Source organism: Sciurus vulgaris (assembly GCF_902686455.1).
Source record: "Sciurus vulgaris genome assembly, chromosome: 6".
Classification (NCBI taxonomy): domain Eukaryota; kingdom Metazoa; phylum Chordata; class Mammalia; order Rodentia; family Sciuridae; genus Sciurus; species Sciurus vulgaris.
Window position 1 is genome coordinate 33,685,410 of NC_136466.1, and position 26,512 is coordinate 33,711,921.

Here is a 26,512-nt window from a genome sequence, read left to right on the forward strand (position 1 = left end):
CAACACTTTCGAGGAACAGAGGCGAAGCAGTCAGAGAAGGAATGATCAGGGGAAGGAGAAACAAAAATATGGTGTCAAAACAAGGGAAGTTCTATGGGTATGGTTTATCCCTCAGAGATTGATGGGCGGGAAACTAGGTCCCCAGTGCCACAACGCTTAGGTGGGTCCTTGTGGAAGGTAAGTGGTTATAGGGACTCCACCTTCAGAAAGGATTAATGCTGTTCTTGCAGTGTGGTTGGGTAGTACAGAAGTTATCACCAGAGCAGTTTTTTTGTTTTTTGTTTTTGTTTTTGGTACTGAGGATTTAACCCAGAGGTGCTTAATCACTGAGCCACATCTCCAACCCTTTTTTATATTTTATTTAGAGACAGGGTCTTGCTGAGTTGCTAAGTGCCTCAATAAGTTGTTGAGGCTGGCTTTGAACTCCTGATCCTCCTGCCTCAACCTCCCCAGCCACTGGGATTACAGGCGTGAGCCACCGCGCCAGGCAGAGCACATTTTTATGAAAAGGAGCCAACCCATACCTTGGCCCCTTCTGCATGAGACTGTTTCTCTTTCCAAATATCCACCATTTGGGGACATAGACAAGGGGCCCTCACCAAGATGCTGGCACACTGCTGTTTTGACTCTTCCAACCACCAGGATCATGAGATAAACCATTTATTAAAGTACCCAGCCCCAGGCATTTTGTTTTAGCAACACAAAACAAATTCACACAGGAGGCAAAAATTAACAACCAAATGCTGAGAAAGATTTAGGTGCGATTAGTAGTGAAAAGTGTCAAGGGAATTCTATATTCTGACTAGGAGTCTCTTAATATAAGAAAAAGCCAGAAATCAAGAGTAGGATTGAATTATTGTGGGCCCAATTACATGTGGGAGTCCTGAACTCTTGTACCTTAAATAGATAAAAGGAGGGTACCTTAATATCCTTAGTAATCTAACATCAGAGAAACTTGTGTCATCTACTCTATCTAGATAAAGAAGATGCATCTGGATAAATTTCATGAAGATTGTATCCCACTTCAAAAAATGAAGTAAAGAAACAAAGTTGAAAAGACCCTTGGAAAATTGTAAGAGAAAACTCTATGCTATAAAATGAAACAGTCACTTGGATTGCAGCTACAAGTTTAGATCTTAGCTGCCCATGAAGGTCCAACTCCTTTAAGACATTGCCCCTGACTACATCAATATCCACCCATTCCCCTTCTCTTAACTACTTCAGTGATGAAAGAAGTCCTCAAATAGTAAACCAAGATGCACTGGTGTGCCAGGATTCACTCAGGTATGCCAACCAATTTACCCAAAGAATAAAATTTATACATTCTGGGATTGATTACACATTGTTTCAGGGACATCTATCAAATGGAATGTTGAGCTGAATACACTGTGTGGTCTTGCATTTGAGGATGGGCTCAAATTGCTCCACATATGGTTATAAACTCAAGCTGGAATCAGAGAAATTTCTCCTGTTTGCTGGAGTATGAGCAGTCTTTGCTCATGAGGATATAAGAGTGTGGTCAGGACAGTGCACACACAGTTATGCTTAAACAGCAGCACAAGGTTAAAAGACAGCCATGTGGCTGGGCACAGTGATGCATGCATGTAATCCCAGTGGCTTGGGAGACTGAGGCAGGAGGATTGCAAGTTAGGCCCCAACAACTTAGTGAGGCCCTAAGCAACTAAATGAGACCCTACTTTTAAATAAGATAAAAAAAGGGCTGAGTCTGTGGCTCCGGTTAAGTGCCCTGGGTTCAATCCCCCATACAAACACACAACCCAGCTATGTGGGAAAGCCACCTGCAGAAGTTTTTTTATAAACATCACACATTCCTATTAACAACCAAGAGTGACAATAGTGGCTCTACTTTATAATTGCCACTATTTTATTTTGGAGTAATATTGAGTATTTTAGTGGTACCACCCAAAGATCTATTCTTAAAATTATGTAGTGATCAGAAGAAAGTCAAGGTTTTCCTATGTCTAGTGTCTATATAACACACAATACAGTTATACCATAGTACTACAGAATATTCTCTGTAGCTTTGACTAGAGGCAAGGATCTTATATTATCTTTGGTATCTCAGTGTTCAGAAGTCACTAAATATTTGTAGATTGTCAGCATAAGCTGCATTTGCCATTTTGCTTAGTTGGTTTAAGTTCTGAAGTGATTAACTCAAAGGTGGACAATTACTCCTGGATCTCTGTTCTAGTTAGCTTCTTCTTGTATGGCAGTTCAACCCTTCCTGTTAAAATAGTAATTTGACAAATATACAACTTTGATCAGAAGACTTAATGAGACGATTTATTTATATTTCTGAGAATCCACTGCCAATATCATAAACACTGCCTAATCCAGTAACTTCATCTATACACACGAACAAGTTTGTCCAAGAAAATATTAAACCATGTGTTAGAAACAACTTACAAAGAAAATCTTTGTTGTGAAGAGTAACCAAAGAATATTCTTATCAGATGTTCTAGAACATATGTTCTACATGATTAACTTCAGACACAGAAAACATTCACTTATAAAAGCAGAATTTCAGACTCTAAATTATTGTGTAAATTAAATTTAGCCAAAGTTGATCATTTTCATAGAGTAATCTTTACAAAGGTGTAAATGAACCCGTAACAAAGTTATAACCTCTTTTATAAGATGCTTATTACTGATAATTGCCAAGCTGAATTCAATCAGATTTTTTGGTTGCCTTAAGCTGTTAATTAAACATTCATTATATGCTAATCACTTCATAGACATGATCTAACTTAATCTAAATAACCATATGAGGCAATCATTAGTTACTTGTCCTAGATCACATTTATCAAGTGCTGGAACCAGGATTCAAACCCCACACCTTACTTACTCCAAAGCTGTTATGTTTAACCCGTTCTACTGACTGTTTCAACTCATTCAACAAAGTATATAGCAACTTACTTTACTTAGTCACTAGAGGAAAACATGTTGAGTCTATCTTTTGGGCAAGACCAAAGAGTTTGTCTCAAAACACTTTTTCAAGGTGATGTATCATGGAAGGCTCATGATGAAACAATGAGTTTATTTCTGGCACCTCAAGGTATTTAAAGGTTGCAATACCTTGGTCACTGTTCAACAGTGAGTCACAATGGGTCACCCAGTCATCCCACACTGCTCCAGGCAGATACTGTCCAAGGTTTCTTCAGTGTTTCCTGACACTGGCTGTAAGGATAGTCACACAGCACACTGTCAAGAAAGAGTCAAACTAGACAATCTTAGAAAGGTCCCCAGGCTCACAACTCACTTTGCAATGTACATGTGAGGTGGGACTGGAAGGGTGCAGGGAGTGAGTTAACTCCATTTCTGTAGGGAGTGCAACAGGCCGGACTTTCCAATTGCCTTGTCACTTTTTGCTATCACCAGTGAAAGGGTCTCAGAGCCAATTTGCCCTTGAATGTACCTTTTGGATATGCCTTCAGGATTCCTCTGATATTGATCCTGTAAACTGTAGATCAGCAGTTTGCCAAAAACTCTTCACATATATCATGCCCAAAAAGCCTAAGGAAAAGGAAATAGAATGACAAGCCGATTCTGTAATGGATTCTTAGATTCTCATTTGCTATAAATTAGCCACATCATTCTTCCTCACAAGTACAGAAAATCAGGAATTGAACAAAGAAAACTTCAGGTGTCAGAAACTACAGAAACCTCAGATGTCAGCTCAATATAGAGTCCCAGAGTTTCAAAGCAGTTCCTAAAATGTTTTATTGATTTCCTAATGTCTGACACATATTGTTCAGGTCACTATGCACTTAAACTGATCTGATTAAAGTCATACTTAAAAATTTACCCGGTTGATGTGATTTCTCTGACAAATTCACTCTGAATTTTTTTCAGCATTTAAAAATTAAAACTATCCTGATGGACTATTTATCATTGAAGATCAGACATCAAACTAGACTATGATTATCTCCGGCAACCTATTGGTCTATCTTGGACAGGCTTTTATAGACAAAAATGGCCATAAGAGCTAAACAAGTAATTTCTCATACAGGTTAGAAAATGAGAGTTTCTTAATCCTCACTTCCAACATTATCAACTGTCAACCAATCCATAAAACAGTGGAAGGGAAAATATATTTACCTAAATGCTAAATTTCCGATGAACATTGGAGAAGCCTACAGGCAGGTATAAGAATATGTAAACTTTTTGTCTTAGTCTAAATCTCTTCGGTATACACTTTATTTTAATGTATGAATATCAAGTTCTCGTTTCATGTAATTCTAGGAAGTACAGCAAACTTTTTAAGTATTCATATGCTTTCTAGAGAAGTCATTAATTTTTATATAGTTTCCTGTTGTATCTCACTCCAAATTCCTATTCCTGGCTCTACCCCTCAGTCCTGTTCTTTGTAACATTTCATGCCAACTGGGGACACAAATCTCATCTCCTTTATTCTCCAAAGTCTACTAATGAATAGCTTTTAAAAGGAAGAAACTTAAAAATGTAAGGATACAGGAGGGTAGGTACAGCACAGAAATGAAAACAACTTAAAATTTAGTATTAGAACTCTTAAGGTTCCAGATTATTTCCCAATATAGGTGGTTTCTTAAAGGCTTTTCTCTCTTTAGGTCTCATTCAGCAAGTTCCTTATTCCTTTCAAGAGTTTTCTTCTTTTTAAAATTTATTCTTCCTTTCTTGTTTTCTCCCTTCATAAAATAGTCACGGGGCACTTACCTAAGTGACAACCTTTCCTAGGTGCTGTGGATAAAAAAGTGTACAAGAGAAAGTACCTGCATCACTAGAGCTTCAGTCCTAGTGGGACAGAGATAAAGTGGAAATAAAATACTTTTTACATGTGCTATGAAAGAAACAAATCAGGGACTGAAAGAATAACTGAGGAGGTCCTGCTTTGTACCCAATGATCAGAAAAGAGCTCTTGGCAGATGTGACATTTTAATTGAGAGATAAAGGAAAAAGAGAAATTGGACACATAAATAATGGAATCAAACTCTACTGGAAGTTCATTTAATTCCATAAGGAAACATGAGTGAGGATACGCTCTAAAATTTTGTGATAAGAAAAATGTTGTAGACAATATAGATGTTTGTGTTAGCTGTATGTCACTGTGACCAAAATGCCTGGCAAGACCCAAGTTAAATGTTAAATATATTCAGTTTTGTTAATTTTACTTCATTAAAGGAGGAAAGGTATCTTTTGGGTTCAAAGTTTCAGAGGTTCAGTCCATGGTCAGCCAATTCCATCACTTTGGGCTCAAGGTGAGATGGAGGGAGCATCATGGCTGGAGAGTGCATCAGAGGAAAGTAACTCAGCTCAAGGTGACTGGGAAACAAAGAGAAGGGAAGGGGCTGCAGGGAAGATATTCCCTTCCAGGGCACTCCTCCAGTGACACATAATGCATTATAGTGATACATAATATTGAAGTTCACTTTGACACACATAGAATATGATTTGCTTCACTTTAGTCCCCACGACTTCCTCTTTTCCTCCTATCTCCCTCTCCCTGTTCCCCTTCCTCTACTCTAGTCTTCTTTCTATTAATTTTTAGTTTTTTAAAATTGATGCATCATAGAATATATAAAGGTGAAATCCACTATGGTACATTCACATATATTCATGGCATAATTTGATCAATTTCATTCCACTCTTCCTACCTTTTCCTCTCCTTCTTTCCCCCTCTTCTTTCTCTACTACCTGATAACTCTTCTATTTTCATGGGATTCCACCACCCCACCTTTCCCCCCTTATTTTGGGACTAGTGTTCACATAATGAGAGAAAGCATTTGACTATTGACTTTCTGGGTCTGGCTTAATATTTATAGCCCAGTTATAGAACCAAACAGGTGCCCATGAACAGACAAATGGATAAAGAAAAGATGGTATATATACAGAATGGAATTTTACTCAGCCATAAAGAATAATGAAATTACAGCATTTACAGGAAAATGGATGAAAATGGAGAACACTGTGTTAAGTAAAATAAGGCTTTTTATTTATTTTTATATATTTTTTAGTTGGTGATGGACCTTTATTTTTATATGCAGTGCTGAGAATTGAACCCAATGCCTCACATGTGCTAGGCAAGTGCTCTACTACTGAGCCACAACCCCAGTCCCCTGCCCTTTTTATTTTTTAATTCAAGATATGATCTCATTAAGTTGCTCAGACTGGCCTTGAATTTGTGATTCTCCTGCTTCAGCTTCAGCCTCCCAAGTCGCTGGGAGTACCACAGTACCTGGCTATGTGTTTCTTTTATGGATGTTAATTACTTATCAGATAAAAGGTTTAGAATTTTTTTTTCCCTATCTGTAAGTTGACTTTTCATTTTGCTTCTATGCAAAACCTTTTTAGTTTCAGGTCGTTCAACTTGTTTGCTTTTGCTTTATTGCCTTATTAAGCGCTTAAGAATTAAAACCAATTCTGCTGCATGTATGAATATGGCATAATGAATCCCACTATTACATATAATGCACCCATAAAAAAACCCCCAAATCTATATAACATCTTCCATAAAATAGAGAAGGGAACACTTGCCAATTCATTTTATGAAGTATTAGCCTAATACCAAGACTAGACAAAGTACAACAAAAGAAAATAGCAAAACAGCATCCTTCTTGAATATTGATGCAGAAATCATGAACAAAACACTAAACAGAAATCAGCAATATGTAAAAGAGAATTAGATGATGAACACCTGGTATACTCCAGAGATGAAAGGCTGGCTCAACATTTGAAAAACCAATCAAAGAAGAATGATGTGGGAAGATTAGCTTACAATATTTCAGAACTTATTACATAATTACAGTAATGAGGAGTGTGTGGTACTGACCCAGTGGTCACCATGGAGATCAATGAAATAATACATAGAACTTGTGACTAGACTCATACAAATATGCCACCTAATTTGTTGTGAAAGTGCCAAAGAAACGCACTGGAGAAATGACAGCATCTTTAAAAAAAGGTACTGGAGCAACTGGATGTCCATAGACAAACACACGAAAAATGGTCCTCGACCTAAACTTTAAGATTTATCTCAAATATTTCCAGGATCTTAGTGCAATATCTACAACTATAAAAATTTTTAGAAAAACAAGAAAATCTTCATAATATGAGGGCAAAGTGTTCTTTGATTTATACTGGAAGCTATACCCATTAAAAAATGAATCAATTTGACCTCATAAAAACTTTTACTTTATAAAAACTCATGTAAAGAGGATATACAAGGTACAAGCAGGGAGAAAATATTTGAATGTTTTCCATAAAAGACTAGTATCTAGGCTGGGCATGGTGGCACGTTCCTGTAATTTCAGCACTTGGGAGGCTGAGGCAAGAGGGTTGCATGTTCAAGATCAGCCTCAGCAATTTAGCAAGGCCCTAAGAACTTAGAGAGACCCGTCTCAAAATAAAAAATAAAAAGGGCTGGGGATATTCCTCAGTGGCTAGTGCCCCTGGGTTCAATCCTTGTTACCAAGAAAACAAAATAACAAAAAACTATTATCTAGAATATATGAAGAGTTCTCAAGTCATAAGAGTAAAAGCAAACAATCCCCCAAGAAAATGCGCAAAAAAACATGAAGAGACCATCACTGCTGAGGACATACAGATGGCTAATAAGCACATAAAATGGTCAATATTATTAGCCATTGGAGGACTGAAAATGGAAACCATTATTAGATATTACTATTCTGGGAATGTTGTGCAGAGGGAACCTCTAGGCAAAGGCCAACCCCATTATTGTAAGCTCATATCAGGGAACTCGGGGATGGGCTGGACCAACTGATGCTACTCACTATGAGAATGGTTAAAATTCAAAATAAGGAGCTGGGGTTGTGACTCAGTGGTAGAGCACTTGTCTGGCATGTGTGAGGCACTGGGTTTGATTCTCAGCACCACATAAAAATAAATAAATAAAATAAAGGTCCGTTGACAACTGAAAAAAAATTAAAATAGGGACAACACCAGATACTGATGTGGATACAGAAAACCTGAATCTCTCATATACAACTGGTGGTAATGTAAAATGATATAGCCACCCAGTAAACAGTTTGGAAGTTTCTTAGATTACAACTTATTCACCTTTTGTTCAGTTTTTGACTGCCTAATTCAATATCTAAATTTTTAAACTTCTGCCTTTCAGTATAGAGTTCTTTTTCAAATGTTCTTCGCAACCCAGAACACAGACACCAAAGCAACATTCCCAAGTCACCTCATTGAACTATAATGAAGTAAGAAATGAAAATGGATGGGTGTCTGAAGAAGGGTATTCCCTCTGCTCTGAAGATGAGCATGTAAGCAGAGTAGAACTCCACTCCTGAAGTTCCCTCAAACTGAGAATACTTCCACTTAACTAGTTAATAATGTTCTTAAAAATGAAAGTTTTCTCACTAGAAAAAACTGAACGAAAAGTATTCCCCTTTCCCCAAACAGCCACCCAAACAGCTCTCATCACTCACTGATCCCCACAAAGAGGGAAGCAGTAGGGGCTCAAGGCTTTAAATCTGAAATCTTGGCTTCTAAAATTCTGGTGCTATTTGCTCAGAGTGGTAGATCTATGTACTATGTTCTCTAATACTTATCCCATTTATAAGCTTATTTCCATATACATGCATTTCCATGTGCATGCATTCTTATTCTCTCTCTCTCTGTCTTTCAAATAAGACCCTTTATGTATTTTATGAGGAATATGAACTTGGTGTACACAGAATTTCATAACTGCTTTGTGAACATGAGAGTCACTTGGATCCTTTTCTCCAAAAGCCTGAAATCAAATTGCAACCTGGGATCAAGGACCTAGGCATTAGACCAGACTCTGTGCCTGTTAGAAGAAAAGGTAGGCCCAACTCCTCACCATGTTGACTTAGAACATGACTTCCTCAATAACACTCCTAAAGCAGAAGAAATAAAATCAAGAATCAATAAATGGGATGTTATCAATCTAAAAAGCTTCTTTATAGTAAAGGAAACGATCAAGAATGGGGAGAGCCTACAGAATAGGAGAAAATCTTTACCACCTGCTCCTCAGATAGAGCATTAATCTCCAGGATATATAAAGAACTCAAAAAAACTTAATACCAAAACCCCCACAAATAAACCAATAAATAAATGGGCAAAGTAACTGAACAGGCACTCACAGAAGAAATACAAATGACCAACAAATATATGAAAAAATGTTCAGCATCTATAGCAAGTAGAGAAATGCAAATTAAAACTACTCTGAGATTTCGTCTCACTCCCATCAGAATGGAAATTATCAAGAATACAAGTAAAAATAAATGTGGGCAAGAATGTGGAGAAAAAAGGTACACTTACATATTTCTGGTGGGACTGCAAATTGGTGCAACCACTATGGAAAGCAGTATGAAAAAACCTTAGAAAACTTGGACTGGAACCACATTTGATCCAGTTATCCCACTTTATACCCAAAGGACTTAAAATCAGCATTCTACAGTGACACATCCACTTCAATGTTTACAGCACTTCAATTCACAATAGCCAAGCTGTGGAACTAACCTAGATGCCCTTCAACAGATGAATGGATAAAGAAAATGTGGTACATATACACAATGGAATATTACTCAGCCATAGAGAAGAATGAAATTATGGCATTTGCCAGTGAATGGGATGGAACTGAAGAATATCATGCTAAGTGTAATAAGCCAGTCCCCCAAAACCAAAGGTAGAATGTTCTCTGATAAGTGGATGCTAATCCATAACAAGGGAGGGGAAGATTAGAAGTTCATTGGATTAGACAAAGGGGAATGAAGGGAAGGGCAGGGGATGGGAGTAGGAAAGACAGAATGAATCAGACTTCTCTTTCCTATCCACATATATAAATTCATGACCCATATAACTCCACATCATGTACAACCACAATAATGGGATCCTAACTGGAACAAGTTATACTTATGTATAACCTTTATGTATAACCTGTATGTATAATCTTTCAAAATATACTCTACCATCAAATAAAAAGTTTAAAAAAAGATTTAATAAATGAGACAGCATCAAATTAAAGATTTTGCTCAGCAAGGGACACAATTAGGAATGTGAAGAGAGAACCTACAGAATGGGAGAAAAATTTTGCTAATTACTCTTCTGACAGAGGATTAATATCTAGACTATGTAAAAAACTCAAAATCTTTACTCCAAAAAAAAATCAAATAACCCAAATAATAAATGGGCAAAAGAACTAAACAGACAATTCTCAGAAGAAATACAAATGGACAACAAATATGAAAAAATGTTCAACATCCTTAGCAATTAGGGAAATGCAAATTAAAGCCACACTAAATTTCATTTAAAAAATTTTTATATAAAGCCACATTAAAATTTTATTTCACTCCACTTAGAATGGCAGTCAAAAATACGAATAGTAAATACTGGAGAAGATGTGGAGTAAAAGGAACACTTTTAGACTGTTGGTGGGATTCATATTAGTCTAATCACTATGGAAATCAATATGGAGGCTCCTTAAAGACTAGGCATGGAACCACTCTTACTAATGGCTGTTGGGAGAGCAATAAGTGAAAATTGAGGTGGTTTGGGGAAAAAAGTAGCTTGTTTCTCTTTGGAATAACACCTGGGATTTTCATTCAGTAAATCTCAATGATGACCTTGCATAAAACATTAAGTAGGATTGAGGCCTGTGTGGGGAATAAAGTATTACCAAAGTCTACAAAAAAAAATTTGAAATAATTTTATGTCCTCTCTTTCATGACAGAACAGCACTAGTACTGTTCTTTTAAATATGAACAAATGATACAGGCGTATGCCTATAATCCCAGCACCTCAGACTTCTGCAGAATTACAGATTAGAGGTCAACCTCAGTAAAAGCAGTTTCCCTGCTAATGGCTCAAATAATATCTGGCTCCCTACATAATACCATCAAGGTGTTTTTGTTTTCTTTGTTTTTCCTTTTTGCAGTGCTGGAGATCCAACCAGGGCCTTGTGCATGTTAGGCAAGCACCCCACTGAGCTACCCCCACAGCCCATCATTTTCAATTGTAATAGGAGGAACTCAGAAACACTAAGCAAAAGTTCTATGCTCACAGAGGATGAAGACAGGATGGAACACAGTTGTCTGTGTAGGTAGAAGTTGCCTCTGTGGTAAAGGAGCCTTCTCCATGCAGAAAGTATTGTGGGAGGATGGAGGGTAGGTTCCAATCAGAGTGGCTGAACACCTGCCCTGCCCCTTGACTTCTCTATAGTTATGGGTTCCATCTGAGCCACAAGCACAATGCAGAAAGGAATGAGATCACAGTCATTCATTTAATTTCACACTTTATTCTCATTCAATTGAATTGAAAAAGGAAAAAATCACCAGTTACGGAGGCGTACTGGTCTGTTGCAGGGTGGAGTTCCCCTGGGAAAATGGCAGGAACCATGTATGGAATTGTCCATGCAGGGTCCATGTTCCAGGACTCCCATCCAGGTACTTGAGGACCCTCCACGAAGATCACAGATGGAGGGACCCACAGCGGCTCAAGGAAAATGGAGATACTGCAGTTCTTGGGTTGGTACTCAGGAGGCAGGAGGTCAGCAGCAGCATATTCACAGAGAGGACCTGAGAGAGGGCACAGAGAGCTCATGAGCATGTCACCCACCTGAATCCTTGCCTATGACATTGCCTGGCCCTGGAATCATGTCCATTCCCAACAAGTCTATGAGCAAAGTCCATTAGGTTCATTGCTTTGGAATTTAACTAATAGAAAAAAATAGGAGAAAGAGGGACAGGTAGACCCGCAAAGAGGCCTGTCCTTTGCACTGTATGCAGAAGAACCCTGTGGGCAGGAGCATGTTTTGTCATTCCCTGCCCTGCTCAGGACACAGTGAGGGTTAGGCCAGCAGATACAATTCACAAAAGGACCTTGATGGTGAATACAGAAAAAGACAAACCTGAGAGGTCAGTGTTCTTCTGTCTGTGTCCCAGGATCCTGTGGAGAGCCTCTCCGTAAGGACAAGGCAGTGGTTTACTTCTTGGTCTCTCATTGGCCTCACGGATAGTCCAGTACAGATCCTCCAAACTTGTCAGCATGTGGGAACATTTTTTCCAACTCTTCTTTATGCCTCTCTGGTGAAGACGCTGGGAAATTGCTCTTGATATTACAAGATTATCCTTCACTCCGTAGTATACTTCATGTTCAAGAAATTCCCATTCTTGCAGGAAACTCCAGATTTCATGGCTACTCCATGGTTTAATTACCGGAACTGCAAGGAACAGAAGAATGTGGTCGCACTTTCGCATGACTCATGTGCACATATAAGGGGGTCTCAGAGATCCTCTATAGCTGGCCCAAACATGGCTTTATTCAATTAGTGAAATATGATAAAATCTCTAATAAGTCCTGGATTCAGCATCTGCTTGAGTCCTAATGTCCAAAATATATAGTCACTGGACCAAGTCAGGAAGTATCTGAGTCTAATGTTGTTCAAGTTCCAAGTTTCATAAAAAATATTTCATAGAATAGAATAGATAGGGCTTTGCTGCTAGGGAAGCTTTTCCTGATGTGGGACTCATACCCCACCCTCAAGTGGAACCTTTTACCACCTTTAGGTGCTCAGGGCTGTGGGCAAGGACAGAGATCCCAGAATGCTAAGGACGGCCCTGTCTTCCCCAGAGCTGTCTGTCCCCTTCTAGGGGCCTAGGATGAGCAGACTCAGAAAGATAGAAATGGGATAGAAAGTTTTTCTACCCAAATATGACACAGAACATTATACCTGAACGCTTTCCTGATTTCTGATTTTCTTTTCTCTTCTGGGTATTTCTGGAAATTTCACCCTGAAGCAGAATTTTCTAATTGAAAGAAGAGATCAAAGTCATATTTACATAATAGGAATCTCTTAATGACTTATCTATATTAGCCAATCGGAGCACTGGAAATAATTTTTTTCTCTTAAGAAATGATCTAAAAATATATGAATATTTAAAAATAATGGAGGACCTCAGTTATGAACACAAATCTACATAGTTTCCAGGTCAAGAAGCAAGGAGAAAAAAAAATCCAGAGTTGCTGGTGTTTGGAGATGAGAACTTGGAAGAATGAAGTCTAGATACCTCAGTGGCAAGTACAATACAAAGAAGCAGTAGTAGTGGGGGTAAGGGTGGGGAGAGAGGGAAAGAGAGCTTTGCATATATTCAGAAAAATCCTCTAGCCAAGCATGGTCATGAATGAGGGGAACTATGTAGCCTGGGTAAGAACCAGCAGAGAGGAACAGTCTGGAATATTCCTCAGGTCACTCAGACCCTGGAAGAATATGTCATCAGCAGCCACAGTAGGAAAAAAAACCATAATCCGAGGGGTTTTGAAGACAGTACAAAAAGAGTATTGACTCAGGGGTTGGGTCAAATTATTCATACTGAGGTTTCTATGTCAGTTAACAAAGATTTATAATAATTTTCCAAAGTATCAATTCATTTCCAAGTAACAACCGCATCACAAAATACTGTAAAACTCAATGTAGTCAATGAACACAAAATATCAAGACCCAAATAATATAAAATGCCTAAAACTGACTTCCTACCTAAAGTTATTAGGCATGCAGCAAAACACAGTTCACTGTTGGAAAATCAAATCAATAGACCGAGTAAAAACACAGATTTTAGAAAGACTTTAAAGTATCTATTGTAGATTACCCATGGTCAAAAACGTAGGAAGCAGAAGCAAAAGAAGTTAAGAATAGGAAGACGAAGAACCAGTAGAACTTTTGAAGATTATCAAAGCAGACACACAATTCCCTTAAAATGGGGAATTTGCCAGAAGACGTGGCGATGTGAGCCTGTAATCCCAGCTCTGTGGAAGGGTAAGGCAGGAAGAGCACAAGTTTGAAGTCAGCCTTGGTAACTTCATGAGACCCGGTCTCAAAATAAATAAAATCCCAGATACACCTGGGCTGAGGCAGGAGGATTGCAAGTTCAAGGCCAACCGGGGCAACTTAGTGAGACCCTGTCTCAATGCAAAAATAAAAAGGGCTGGGCAGGTAGCTCAGCGGCAGAGCACACAACTGGGTTTAGTCTCTAGTACCACAATAAAGTCAATAAAGTAAAAATCAAATCAGGAATTTGTGAAAGGATAAACTGTAAAGAATTTGAGAGGCAGCATAGAAGAGCTGTTAAGGTCATGAACTCAGTTGACAGAAAGCTAGTTTTTCCCCAACTCTGAAAATTACAGGCATGGCTCCCTCAGGCAGGGTAGTTAGCCAGGTCTGTGTCTCAATTTCCCTGGCTGTAAAATGTAATAATAATAATAATATTAATAAGTAATAACATCTTCCATCAGGTTCACTGCAAGTATCCAGGGAGTTAATATTTGTAGAAGTGAATAAGGTACACATGTTAATGGTTGTAAAAGTTCTTGTGAGATAGAAAACAATCCAGCTGTCCTCCCATAAAACACAGTAAGTAGGTTCCCTCCAACTTACCTCCATTTTTATCCAAGTTTCCTCCTGGGATTCTTTTCACTGCAGTTGCTGGGCCTGCTCCGAGGTCTAAAGAGAACTCGCACTTACTCTGCTCCAATGGAAACCAGTCCAAGTCAGGAGGTTCTTGAGTGCAGGGTTCAAACCTCTCTGCTTCTGTTCTCAGTGCAGATCTGACCACTTATAAAGGTCTTGGATGTGACTGAGTCAGACCCACCCTACATAGTCTCCAAGGATTAACTGAAGGTAAACCCATCTAGTAATTTCATCACATCTGCAAAATCCCTTCACCTGAACTAAAATTTGATGGAATAACTAAGACAGGATTTTTTTTTAATCCTTCGCTTTGCACTTTAAAAAGTTTATTTTCTCTTCTCAGTTAACACTTAATAATCATATTTATGGGGTGTAGTGTGATATTTCAATGCATGTATACAATATGTAATGATGAAATCAAGGTAATTAGCATTTCCATCTCCTTATCACTTAATGTTTGGAGACGCTGAGCTCCTTCCTCCCTTCTAGTTCTTCATAAAATATATAACTATAGTGAACTACAGTTGCTATTGTCACTGCACTGTTCTATAGAACATTAGAACTTACTCCTCCTATCTAACTGCTTTGGTACCCCTATCCAACTTTGCTCTATCTCACCTCTCTCCTCTTGCGGCTCCCCTTCTTGGCTTCTAATAATTGCTATTCTACTCTCTTCTACTTTGAGATCAACTGTTTTAGCTTCCACATATGAGAGGGAACATGTGGTATCTGTATTTCTGTTTCTGGCTTATTTCACCTACCATAATCAGAGATCAACTTGGTGGCAGCAATTCTGAGGATCTTTGAGCTCCATATTCCAACATATAAAGGGAGGTTGATACGTTTTGTGATGGACTGACAAATCTGACTCCATGAGAATGTTATAGGCCAGACTCTAAGGGAAATGACTAAACAGATTCCATTTTGCTCTGAGACTCCATGTTATGTAGGAAATAAGCTTCTCCCATGGGAACAATACACCTCTGTACCCATCATTAGTTACTTATTGTGACATGTTTAACAATACAGAATGCCAATTCTTATGTAAAGAAAAATTGCTCTCTTTTGATTCCTATTGCTCCTAAATAATGTACCATGTGAATGGTGATTGTGTGGATGTTAGTAACCATTTTTTAGTTTGTACCTAGGTAAGGGTCATTTTGACCCACTTCCCTCTCTGTTGATGATCTCATGATGTTAGTTTGTAATTTTGAATCATAGCAACAGACACTTATGATTGATGTGATTTTTGGTATAAGAACCCCTACAACCCTATGGTTGGGGCTGTTCTCCCAATAGCCATTTTTTGGGGGGACACTGTGTGAGATAGTCAGCCAACCCCGGCTTAATAAAGACTCTCAAATTTGGACTTCTCAGTGGTGATCAGTCTGTTCTTAAGTTGCGCCCCATAACAGTGTCTACAGATGAACCATTCTCCCAGTCTCACAGGATAGAGTTAAAGGACCAGCAATGTCCTTTGAGTTTGGTATCAGAATTGGGGAGGGTAGTTTGCATGGAAAATCAGGGAAGAGAACAGGCTTTTGCTAGCTGAGGTGCTCATGGATGGCTGTGATGGGTATGGGGACTCTCCCCAAGAAGCTTAGTTTGAAAGAAGAGTTGAGAGAGGAGAGAGGGGATGGAGACCAGAATAAGAGAATAAGCTTGAGCTATGTACATGTCAAAGGAGGAAGCGGAGTAGGAAAATTGATGATGGTGGGGGCAGAGAAGGGTCATATTGAGCACCTGGGGTGACCAAAACTGTCAAGAACACAATTCATAATTCACGCTGGTTTTAGGATCTTGTTATATAGACCAGGATTTTGGACACCACCCAGAATAAATCTGCAGTCTTGGGGTCCATCCATTTCACTCTACCTCATCCTTCAGAATTATGGCCTTTATCTTATACTGGAGTCTGAGAAGACATGGAAGGAGACCATACATGAGTGGTCCCTTCTTTAGTTAGAACATACTAAAGATGTACTGGCTTAGGAGTAATCCTTGGTTCTTTCCTCATCTAAAAATAGCAGTTCCTCTTAATTTCTACAGACAGATTTTAGGCCTCCATTTCCTGGTTGTGCTGGGGATTGAATCCGGTACTGTACCACTGAGTGATAGTCCTGTGTGATTCTAACATGTACCTGGTTTGGAGGCGCATCGTGGACTTTGCCAGGAGCTGCAGAGAGTGCAGTGGTGGTCTTGGTGTTTCCCCACCCAATTATGGACCCACGATGTAGGGATTTAGAGTAGATTAGAACTGCCCAGGTTTTGGATTAGAACAACCTGGGAGGATTTCACCATCCTGGGATTATTTTCAGAGATTCTGATGTGATAATCTAGGCTGAAATTCCAGAATCAGAAATTCTGAAGTTCCCAGGTAGTTCCAATGTGCCATCAGGGTTGAGAAACTCAGTTTTTTGTTTTTTGTTTTTTTTTTTCTGGTGCTGGGGATAGAACCCAGAGGTATTCTACTACTGAACTACATTCCTTATTTTTCCTTTTGAGACAGGGTCTCACTAAAATTTCCACACTGGCCTAGAACTTGTGATCCTCCTGTCTCAGCCTCCAGAATAGCTGGAGGTATATGCCACCATGACTGGTGAAGTTCAGTGACAAGAAGTCCAATGACTGTGGGCCTTTTTCATTTTTGATAATAGATAGAAGCTCTGCATCATTGTTGGAGTCAGGGGCAGAGGACTAGGTCCTGATCTCTATTTGAGATTTCAGATTTATTCTGAGGGAGCAAGTGAGTTTAAGGGAAATGGTTTTCACACTTTTTGCTTTTGGTGTGTGGTCCTGGGAATTGGACTCAGGGGCCCTGTATGAGATAAGCAAGCACTCTACCACTGAGTCACACGTTTTTAAGCCTACTTGTCTTTTAAGGGTTGAGGAAACATGAATGTTCTGTTTTAAACCTTTGGAAAAAAACATCTAATTTAGGGAAAATTGATTCACTATTTCAGTGTATAACAGATAATAATTTATTATATAGTTGAAATAGCTAATAGAGAGAATTTTGAATATTCCCAGCACAAAGAAATGGTAAATGTTTAAGATGATGAATATGCTAATTACCCTAATTTGATCATCATACATTGTATACATGTATTGAATCATCACACTATATGCCATCAACATGTATAATTATTGTCAATTAAAAATAAAAAGGTTTATGGGGTGTGGTGGCACACAACTATAATCCAAGCAGCTTGGGAGGCTGAGGCAGGAGGATTGCAAGTTCAAAGCCAGACTTAGCAAGGCCCTAAGAAACTCAGTGAGACCCTGTCTCTAAATGAAATATAAAAAAGGGCTGGGGATTTGGCTCAGTGGTTGAGTGACCCTGGGTTCAATCTACAATACAAAAAAAGATAAAATTTAAAAAAATGGTTATTACATGAGGTTTCTTGGCTGAATTTTTGAAATGATACCGGGAAGAAAAATAGTGGGAATAATGAAAGTGTAAGGTGATATTGGGTGTTCTGATGCCAAGGACGGTCTCTATAGGTCAGAAATAAGTGACTGGGTTTGCCAGGGGTAGTTTCTAAAGTGCCAAGGAAGTATTTTATTTGCAAATAAGAGTGCAGTATTTTCAGGTTCCCCACTGACAAAAGGAAAATAAATTTAAGAGAGATTAAATGTTATGTAGTAAAGGAGATTGGAACATATAAGAAAGAAATGTTGGGAGAGACTCTATGATTGCTTTTACCCAAGTGATACCTGGAGAATCTGAAGTAGTGGGTAAGAGGCCAGAGAGACTAGTCAAGGAGACAAACCCACACAATGAGTCCCACTGCACAAAGCTGACTCCTACCATGCCAACGACGAGAGACAAGAGGCACATTCCATGAGGATATCATGTTCTGCTCTCTGAATTTCAGCCTTAATGGAGAGGGTGTGTCCACTCTGAATAAGATCAGGACAAGGTCCCTTAGGGCCACTACTCTTAGCACAAAAAGACTGAGCAGGACAGAAACCTCAGGCGTCATCTCAGCTTTTTAATCAGGGGGATGAGATGGTGCCCGTGGACCCACTATCCTGGTGGAAAATGAGCCACTGAACAAAGAAAGGGACTGGGTTTATATAGGTTATTTTGAGGGTGGTCTAGTGAACACATATCAGTTTGCTTGGACAGTCAGGAATGTGGGCCTTTTTGGTCAAGGTCTGTGGACTGCTCCTAAAGAGGGTTTACTTTGAAGGAGATAATGCCTCCTAGAGACTGTTTCTTTTGAGGATGATAAAACACCTCCTCTCTGCCTGCAGTTGGTTGGCACCTGGAAACATTTGTCCTGGGAGATGAAGGCTGCCAGTGCATGACCTTCATTTTTACTTCTTTTTCTCAGGCCTCATTATTTTGGGAATTTCTTATTTTCCATATCCATTAACTACTTTGTCCCTCAGTTACTGCCGATGTGCAGAGGGAACCTAAAGGCAAGGTCCTGCATAATTTAAAGAGTCAGGCTTGCTAAAGAAGCCCCTTAACAGCCTTGAACTAGAATACCGAAGAGCCTAGGGAGATAATGTGGTCCTCCAGCGATAGTTGAGGGTTCTCATATCCCTCTGTGAAGACAGGACCAGGTCTGTAGTTTTCAAGTCCAATGGTCCAGTATAAGTCTGTAAAGGAGAGTGGATTCCATGTTTGAGAACAGATTGTATTTTCAAGGTTATGAGAGGGAACTTCTTTTTTTAACTTTTTTTTTTTTTTGGTGGCACAGGCTTGGGGGATGGTACTGGGGATTGAATCCAGGGTCTTGAGCCTGCTAGGCAAGCACTCTACCACTGAGCTCTGCTCCCAGTTTTAGAGGAAACTGTTAAACAGATAGAAAAATTACCGATTTTAAAAGAAATAATTTATTTGAATTATTTAATTTCTTTTTAAATAATCCCAAGTAATGTTCATGATAATCTATGCAACCAAAATTATGAAATTCAAGATCTGGAAGGAATGGAAAGAGAACTAGAGAAAAGTAATAGAGGTTTAATTGATGTCACAACCAAAATAATGCTTATGTCCTCCCCAAATGTGTATGTTGAAGGCTTACCCCCTAAAGTGATGGTATTTGGAGGTGAGGACTTTGGGAGATAATCAAGATTAGATAAGAGCTGGGTACAGTAGCACATGCCTGTAATTCCAGCTACTGGGCAGAGGTCTGGTGTTTGTAAGTTCAAGGCCAGCCTCAGTGACTTAGTGAGACCCTGTCTCAAAATAATGAATAAAAAGGGCTATCGATGTGCCTCAGCAGTAGAGTGCCCTGAATTCAATTTTTTTACTGAGGGAATTTTACAGAATGTCATTTCAGTCATCTCTAGTTTGGAAGTAATGGGATTAACATACTTCTAAGAGTTCAAATAGAACTTGCCCTGTGATCTTGGGTACAACCTTTGCTGTCTCTGAGTACTGGAATCATTCCCTGCAAAGGAAGAGAATTAAGTGTCATCCACCTGATTGAATCAGACCCACCCTGGACACACACTTGGGTGTTGATTAACTTAAGAATTTGAGACTTTGATCACTTCTATTGAATCATTTTGGGTAGCACCAAAACTAGTTTTTTTATTTGTTTGTTTTTTGGAACTGGCATTGAACCCAGGGGTGTTTAACCACTGAGCCACATCCCAACCTTTTTAAATTTTTTAGTTTGAGATAGGGGCTTGGTAAATTGCTTAGGGCCTAGCAAAATTGCTGAGGCTGGCCTCAAATTTGCAATCCTCTTACCTGAGTCACTGGGATTACGGGTGTGCACCACCACGCCCAGCTAAATTAGTGTTGATTGTATACTTGGGAGAAGGTGTGCTTGATCTTAACCAGAGCAGACATTCTAAAGGATTCTTTGTCCCATGTGTCCAACAGTGCTATCCTACTACCTCTTAAGTAAAATGAGGTTCAAAGTTCAAATTGTCTGTCTTTAGGTCTAGGACCTGGTTTAGAGTCAGGAGAGGTCAACCACTGCTGCTACAGACCCCTAGGGAGTGGGATCAGTCAGGAGAAGGACAGGAAACAAGTGTGGGGATGACTATGGAAGACCCAAGTTTCCCAGGACCCCTCATAGTCTCCAGGCATCCTCAATATGGTTCACCTGTGGTGGAACCATGATTAGTATTTGGGAGGAGGGTGGAAGGCCCTGGCCTAGATGGTGTTGGGAAGCAGGGGCTTCTGGGTGCACAGGGAAGAGCTGATGAGAACAGACAACTTCAGAACTGGGTTAGGTCACCTGAAATTTCTCCCTATACCTCTGCCTCAGGGCTTGCTCTTCTCAAGGGCCATGTCCACCCCAAACAAGGTCAGTAGCAGAGTCCCTGGGGACCATTGATCTGCACTCGAGTGGTTGCGGAACAAATAGAAGAGAGAAGCAGAGCAGGCTCAGCATTCAGTCCTTGTCATTCTTGCGAATAGGGGACATGAGTCTGTATCCAAATTTTCTACCCTATTCAGGGATAGTGTCTTCCCTGCAAAGGAGAACTTACATATCACACATGTGGTTAGAATCAGGCCCAATCAGGAAGTGCCTTCTATTGATTAATTTAAAAATTGTGACCTTTAATTATAACTGACAAATTCATTCAGGGTAACGCCTAATCAGAGACCTGGGAAAGGAGTACCTGACCTCAGCTGAGGGTAGGGATTCTGGAGGATTGTGGGCCCCACAGCTCCAACTGCCAAACAAGAACTTGTCAAGTTTCTAGAAATGCACACCCATGATTTCTGAAAGAAATTTTCCACCTCATTGTGGATTTCCAGTCAAATAGGAAGTACTGAAATCCCAGCCTCTATGTAATTACAGAATTAGCTGGCTTCTCCTCATTCTGAAATCAAAACTGTTAAGGGTTTGAGAGTCTTTCCCATGTACACCAGCCCTGTTCCTGTAGCCAATGCTTCTCATTTCAGTAGTTTCCTTTTGGATAAAAATATGAATACATGGCATATAGTATATTATACATAGTAATATTGTATTTCTTAGATCTATTTATTCATATTTCCTGTCAAATATAACAAAATGGTTTTGTGTCTGATTTGTATAGATGCCAATTTCACTAGACTTTCTTTTTGGAGAGTTTCCTGTGGTTGGGATGGGATGGAGAGCAAGGTCTCTAAGCCTGGATGGAGGTAATGATGCCAACTTCCATTAAAATGTGCCTGAGTCCAATGGTGGATTGTTCGGGTCAATGGGCCCTAGCTGTGTCCCTTTGACTGGGGTTTACACATAACTGAGTAGTTCTGACTCACTTTGGGAATGTTCACAGTTCTCTGCCTTTTGTTAGACTGAACTCCAGAAGGTTCTCCTCAGTGAGTCAACTCTCAGCCTATGCATCTGTCCAAGTCACCTAGGAGAAAGAGATGTGAGCTGGCTGGTTTTGAAACTGAAGGAGGTTGGAGGTATTCCCACAGAGGGGGACCTCAACTCAGGACAAATGGGGTTCTTGACAAACGTTGCAGAAAGGAATTTAAGGACACATCAGTTAGAGGCAGAGACAGATATATTTAGAAAGGCAGAGATGCATTAAGGGAGGATGTGTGCTGTCATGAGACTGAGAAGCACTGTTGGTCTGGGTGTTAATATTTACAGAAGGCATAGTAGCACAGGGGATTGTGCTGGAGATGGATTCAGGGCAAAGTGATGAACTTTGGGCCACTTTTCCTAGTGCTTACATCATGTGACTTTTTGCCAGCAAAGGACACACACTAGGTTGCTGGTTTAGTTGCCTCTTCTACATTTCAACAGTTCATGAGTAAAATGTCCTGCATTCCAATGGTTCATAGACATTTTTCTTTTGAGAATCAATATATCTTTTCTTTCTGTATTCTCAAATTCTTATCTCAGTTCTATTCTGAATTTTATCTTTATTATGTAGGTTTGGGGGAAGGAAGGGGCCATCTGTGTATATAGAACTGCAATAAAACCTTGTCTTTCCAATGGAATCAGGATCAGAGTTCTGAGAATCTTTATCTTCAAGTGACCCCTTGCCCTGGAGCCTGGCAGTGTCCCATCCATGGGCTGGATGAGCTCTGAGGGTCCCAACCCCCTCAAAGATGTGTTTTCCCCAGTAGGTGCTGGTAAATGGGAACCCTAAAAGGTCAGATAGGAAAGTAAGTTCTCACAGGGTTCATCATCTCTCTGGGATAACAGTATTGGGCAAAGGACTGCAATCCTCATTATTTTGGCTTTTCTTTAGAACTTGTTAGAAAAGTGAAAAATAAGGTGATGTGTGGGTCTATGTAAATGACAATACAAATTGTGCAAGAGGGAAACTTGTGAAAGTAGAATCTGCACAGAGAAATCCATTGCTACTGACAAATATCTTTTTGGAAATGTACAGAGAGTTATGTAAGAAAGACAGAGTCTGCCCTGTATCTGTGTTATTATGATCAAAGAGACTGAAAGAAGAAGCTTCCACTGCAATGTTGTCAACAGGAAAGGGAGGCCCAATAATGTTAAATGAAAGGACCACCAGTTACAAAAAGGTGAAGGCAGGACTCAAAGGTCATCATCTCTGAATCTAAAAGTTGTCCCATGATAGTTAATGAGCCTCCAAGCACCAAGAATGAAGGAGGGAGTAGGGAGAAAAGGATCATAGACCCTGTTACCCAGGAAGGTGAGGACCCTCCCTGCCTGCTATTGTTTAAATGTGTTCCCACAAAAGCATGTGTTGGAAACTTAATCCCCAATACAAGAGTGTTGGGAGGTGGGATGTAATGAAGTTAACTGACCTCTTTGGAAGTGGGCTTCTGGACATTCTGCCATAGTTTTTTGCTTAGGAAATGCTGCTCCATCATAAATGCATTTGTCAACTCTGGTCCTCTGACAGGAAGAGCCCCAGGCTGTCACTCACTCACAGTTGATCCTCCTGACTTGGCTTTGTCACCTGGGGACAATCCAGCAATCTCAGCTGGATGATAGAGATAGGGGATAGAGATGGTGTTCACTTTTTGGTCATCGTGGACATGCACCTTGGTGTTCCATTCAGACTCCTGGTATGCTATATAGAGTTGTCCCTAGTGTCTCGTGGCAGATCCACTGAGAATGGTTGATGGTTTGTTTATAAGGCTCCATTCCAGATACCCCTGGCATATAGATGGGAATTCCAATGGGACTGTGCCAAGTCCCTGGTGTGCCTAGAGCACTGTGCTGAACTTCAAATATAGCTTAGGAAGGCTTGGGCACATTTGGGTACCTAGAGCCCTGGTCCCTGTAAGCCATAGACAGACTCAAGGGGGATAAAGGTCACTTGAGATAGGAATTTGGAGATACAGAGAAAAAAAGATACACCGAATCTCAAAAGAGAAGTGCCCATGAATCACTGGAATGCCAAACAATTAACTTGTGAGCAAATCAGCATTTGACCTTGCCCACAAAAAGTAATAGGATGTGAAGACAAAGTGTGCAAGTGCAGGAGGAACCGGCCTGAGATTATATAACTCCACCCTGATGTCACCGCTAGCCTGGCTCCTAGCTACTGTCCCTTTATAAATATTAACGCCCCAGATTGAGGGGCTGCTTCTCGCCCTCAAGACAGTGTACATCCTCCCTTGAATGTATTTGCCTTCCTAAATAAATTTAAGGACTGATGGATCCTTAAATTCCTTTCTGTGATGTTTGTCAAGGAACCCACTCACTCTGAGTTGAGGACTCCCTCTGGGAACTCCCAGGATCTTCTTTGGTGACACACCAGGCCTGAAACTGAGTCACAACAAAGCAACTTCCCTGTTCCTAAAAATTCCTAAAAATTTACAGGACACAGGCACGGAACCCTAGGACCTAACCTAAAATGACCTGAGATGGAACTAAAGTCCCTGATTAGCTGAACCTGAGAAAAAAGAACAGGGCCTTATGATGAAATAACTGTTCATCATCAGTTGTACGATGAACCAGAATTATCCACCAGTTCTCTCTGGACCTACCTGCTGGATGTAGGTTACTCCACCAAGACTCCTGGTAATAACTCCTAGTAATAATCCAGCCCTCTATTTCACCTTACTTGGGATTATTGGTTGATCAGGGATACAGATTTGGATGTTCTTACTGTTATCCTTCAATGAAGCTCTTTTTGCAAGAACCTAGTGTTAATAGTATTGACTTCTTTGTACATTGGACATTAAGCCCTTGCTTGGTAGAAAGCCTGTGTGAGGTACTCAAATCATGGCCAAATGTACCCCAGCTCATGCCTGTGTATGTCTGATCTGTCTTCAGAAGGTCCCTACCCACCTGGAAGAATCCCTTGATGGCTTGGGATTTCATGCACAAACTAGGTCTCCTCCTTAATTCTCTCTCTATATATATTTTTTGGGGTACTGGGAATTGAATCCAGGGATACTTTATCACTGAGTTACATCCCAGTCCTTTTAACTTATTATTTGGAAACAGGGTCTCACTAAGTTACTTAAGTCCTTGCTAAGTTGCGGAGCCTGGCCTCAAACTTGCAATCCTCCTGCCTTAGCCTCCCCAGTCACTGTGATTACAGGCATGCTACCTTGTCCCTGCCTTTGGAGCTTGGGGGATTCCTCCTGAATTCTTTCTACAGAAAGGCCTTAGTGAATGGGGGCCCTCTAGTGGCCTAGTAGCCAACTGTTTTTCACAGAACTCAACTCCCTGGGAGAATAATTTCATCATTTTGCAGTATTTGATCATATATAGAAAAGTGAAAAATATGTGGTTCCCCCGTTTTTTTTTTTTGGTACCAGAAATTGAACCCAGAAGCACTTTCCACTGAGCCACATCCCCAGCCCTTTTTAAAATTTTTATTTTGAGACAGGGTCTCCCTAAGTGGCTTAGGGCCTTGCTAAGTTGCTGAGGCTGGCTTTGAACTTGCGATCCTCCTGCCTCAGTCTCCCAAGCTCCCCAACATCACAGATTACTGTCAGGCTCACCATGCCCAATAAAAATATGGTTTTTAAGTAATAAAAATTTGTTTGAGAGAAAGGCTTGTGAAAATGGGTTCTGTACAGAAAAGTCAATTCAATTTCAATTTTTTTTCCTGATAATGTACACGTAGTATTGTAAGAGACCCAGCAGTTGCCATTTATCTATTTTATTTAGGTAGAAGAAACCTTCAAGGGGATCATCATTCGCTGCCACTTCACAAGGAAGAAATGAATACTCGGTAATGTTAAATCAAAACTAGAAAATGGGGAAGGCAGGATTTAAAGTCTCTGAATCTAAAAGTTGCCCCACGGTGGTAAATGAGCCTCTGAGCACTAAGAATAAATGAGAGCGTGGAGAGAAAAAGATGGCAGATGTTATGGTTTGAACATGTCCCCCAAAGTTCACCTGTTGGGAGCTTAGTTCTTAGTGCAACCATGTTGAGAGGCAGGACCTTTAAGAGATGAGTAGGTCATGCAGAGAGTGGCCCTCATGAACAAGTTAATGTTGTTATCATGGTAGTGTGTTCATTATCGAGAGAGTGGCTTTATTATAAAAGTGAATTCAGCCCTCCCTTGCTCTTTCTTGTGTGTTTTCTTGCCATGTGATGACTTCTGTCATGTTATGAAATAGCAAGAAGGCCTTCTCTAGATGTGGCCCACATACTTCCCAATCTCTAGAACTGTAAGAAATATATTTCTTTATGAACTGTGTAGTCTGTGGTATTCTGTTAAAGCAACACTAAATGAACTAAAACAGTAGATCTCAAGTCCCCTAGGAAGCTGAGCACCCTCCCTGCTGCTTGGCTTCCCTCCATTTACATCTGGGTTTCCCCTAAACCTCGCCACTATGATAGAGAGATGAGGGTCATTTCTTTTGATTCCTTTTCATTACATTTGGTTTAGGAAAGGGAAGGGGTCTCTCTGGTGCTTGTTACATTAGGTAAAAATTAGGGACTGTGAAGGTCTCATGGTTTGGATAAAAGCTCTTGTGTTAATGCAGGAATATTTAGAGGTAAAATGATTACGAGAGCTGCAACCTAATCAGTCATTCCTAATTTGAACGGACTAACTGGGTGGTAATGATAGGCAGGTGGGACTTGACTAAAGGAGGCAGGTCACTGGCGGCATACCCTGGAAGGGTCCATTTCCCTGCTTCACCTTTGCCTTTCTCGCTCTGCTTCCTTGGCCACCATGAAATAAGCAACTTT

The 26,512-nt window shown here is 40.0% G+C and overlaps 1 protein-coding gene across 1 annotated transcript; it reads right to left on the bottom strand.

Annotated features, from left to right (window-relative positions):
• Nucleotides 1–11,289: 11,289 nt before the first annotated feature.
• MSANTD5 (Myb/SANT DNA binding domain containing 5) lies at nt 11,290–14,561 on the bottom strand (the record flags this gene model as incomplete). The annotated part of the gene is made up of 4 exons (XM_079145115.1): nt 14,417–14,561; nt 12,716–12,791; nt 11,894–12,205; nt 11,290–11,561 (listed from the first exon to the last, which is right to left on the bottom strand). Exons 1-4 carry the CDS (start codon nt 14,420–14,422, stop codon nt 11,290–11,292), a joined length of 666 nt encoding a protein of 221 aa, XP_079001241.1. The 5' UTR covers nt 14,423–14,561.
• Nucleotides 14,562–26,512: the final 11,951 nt, after the last annotated feature.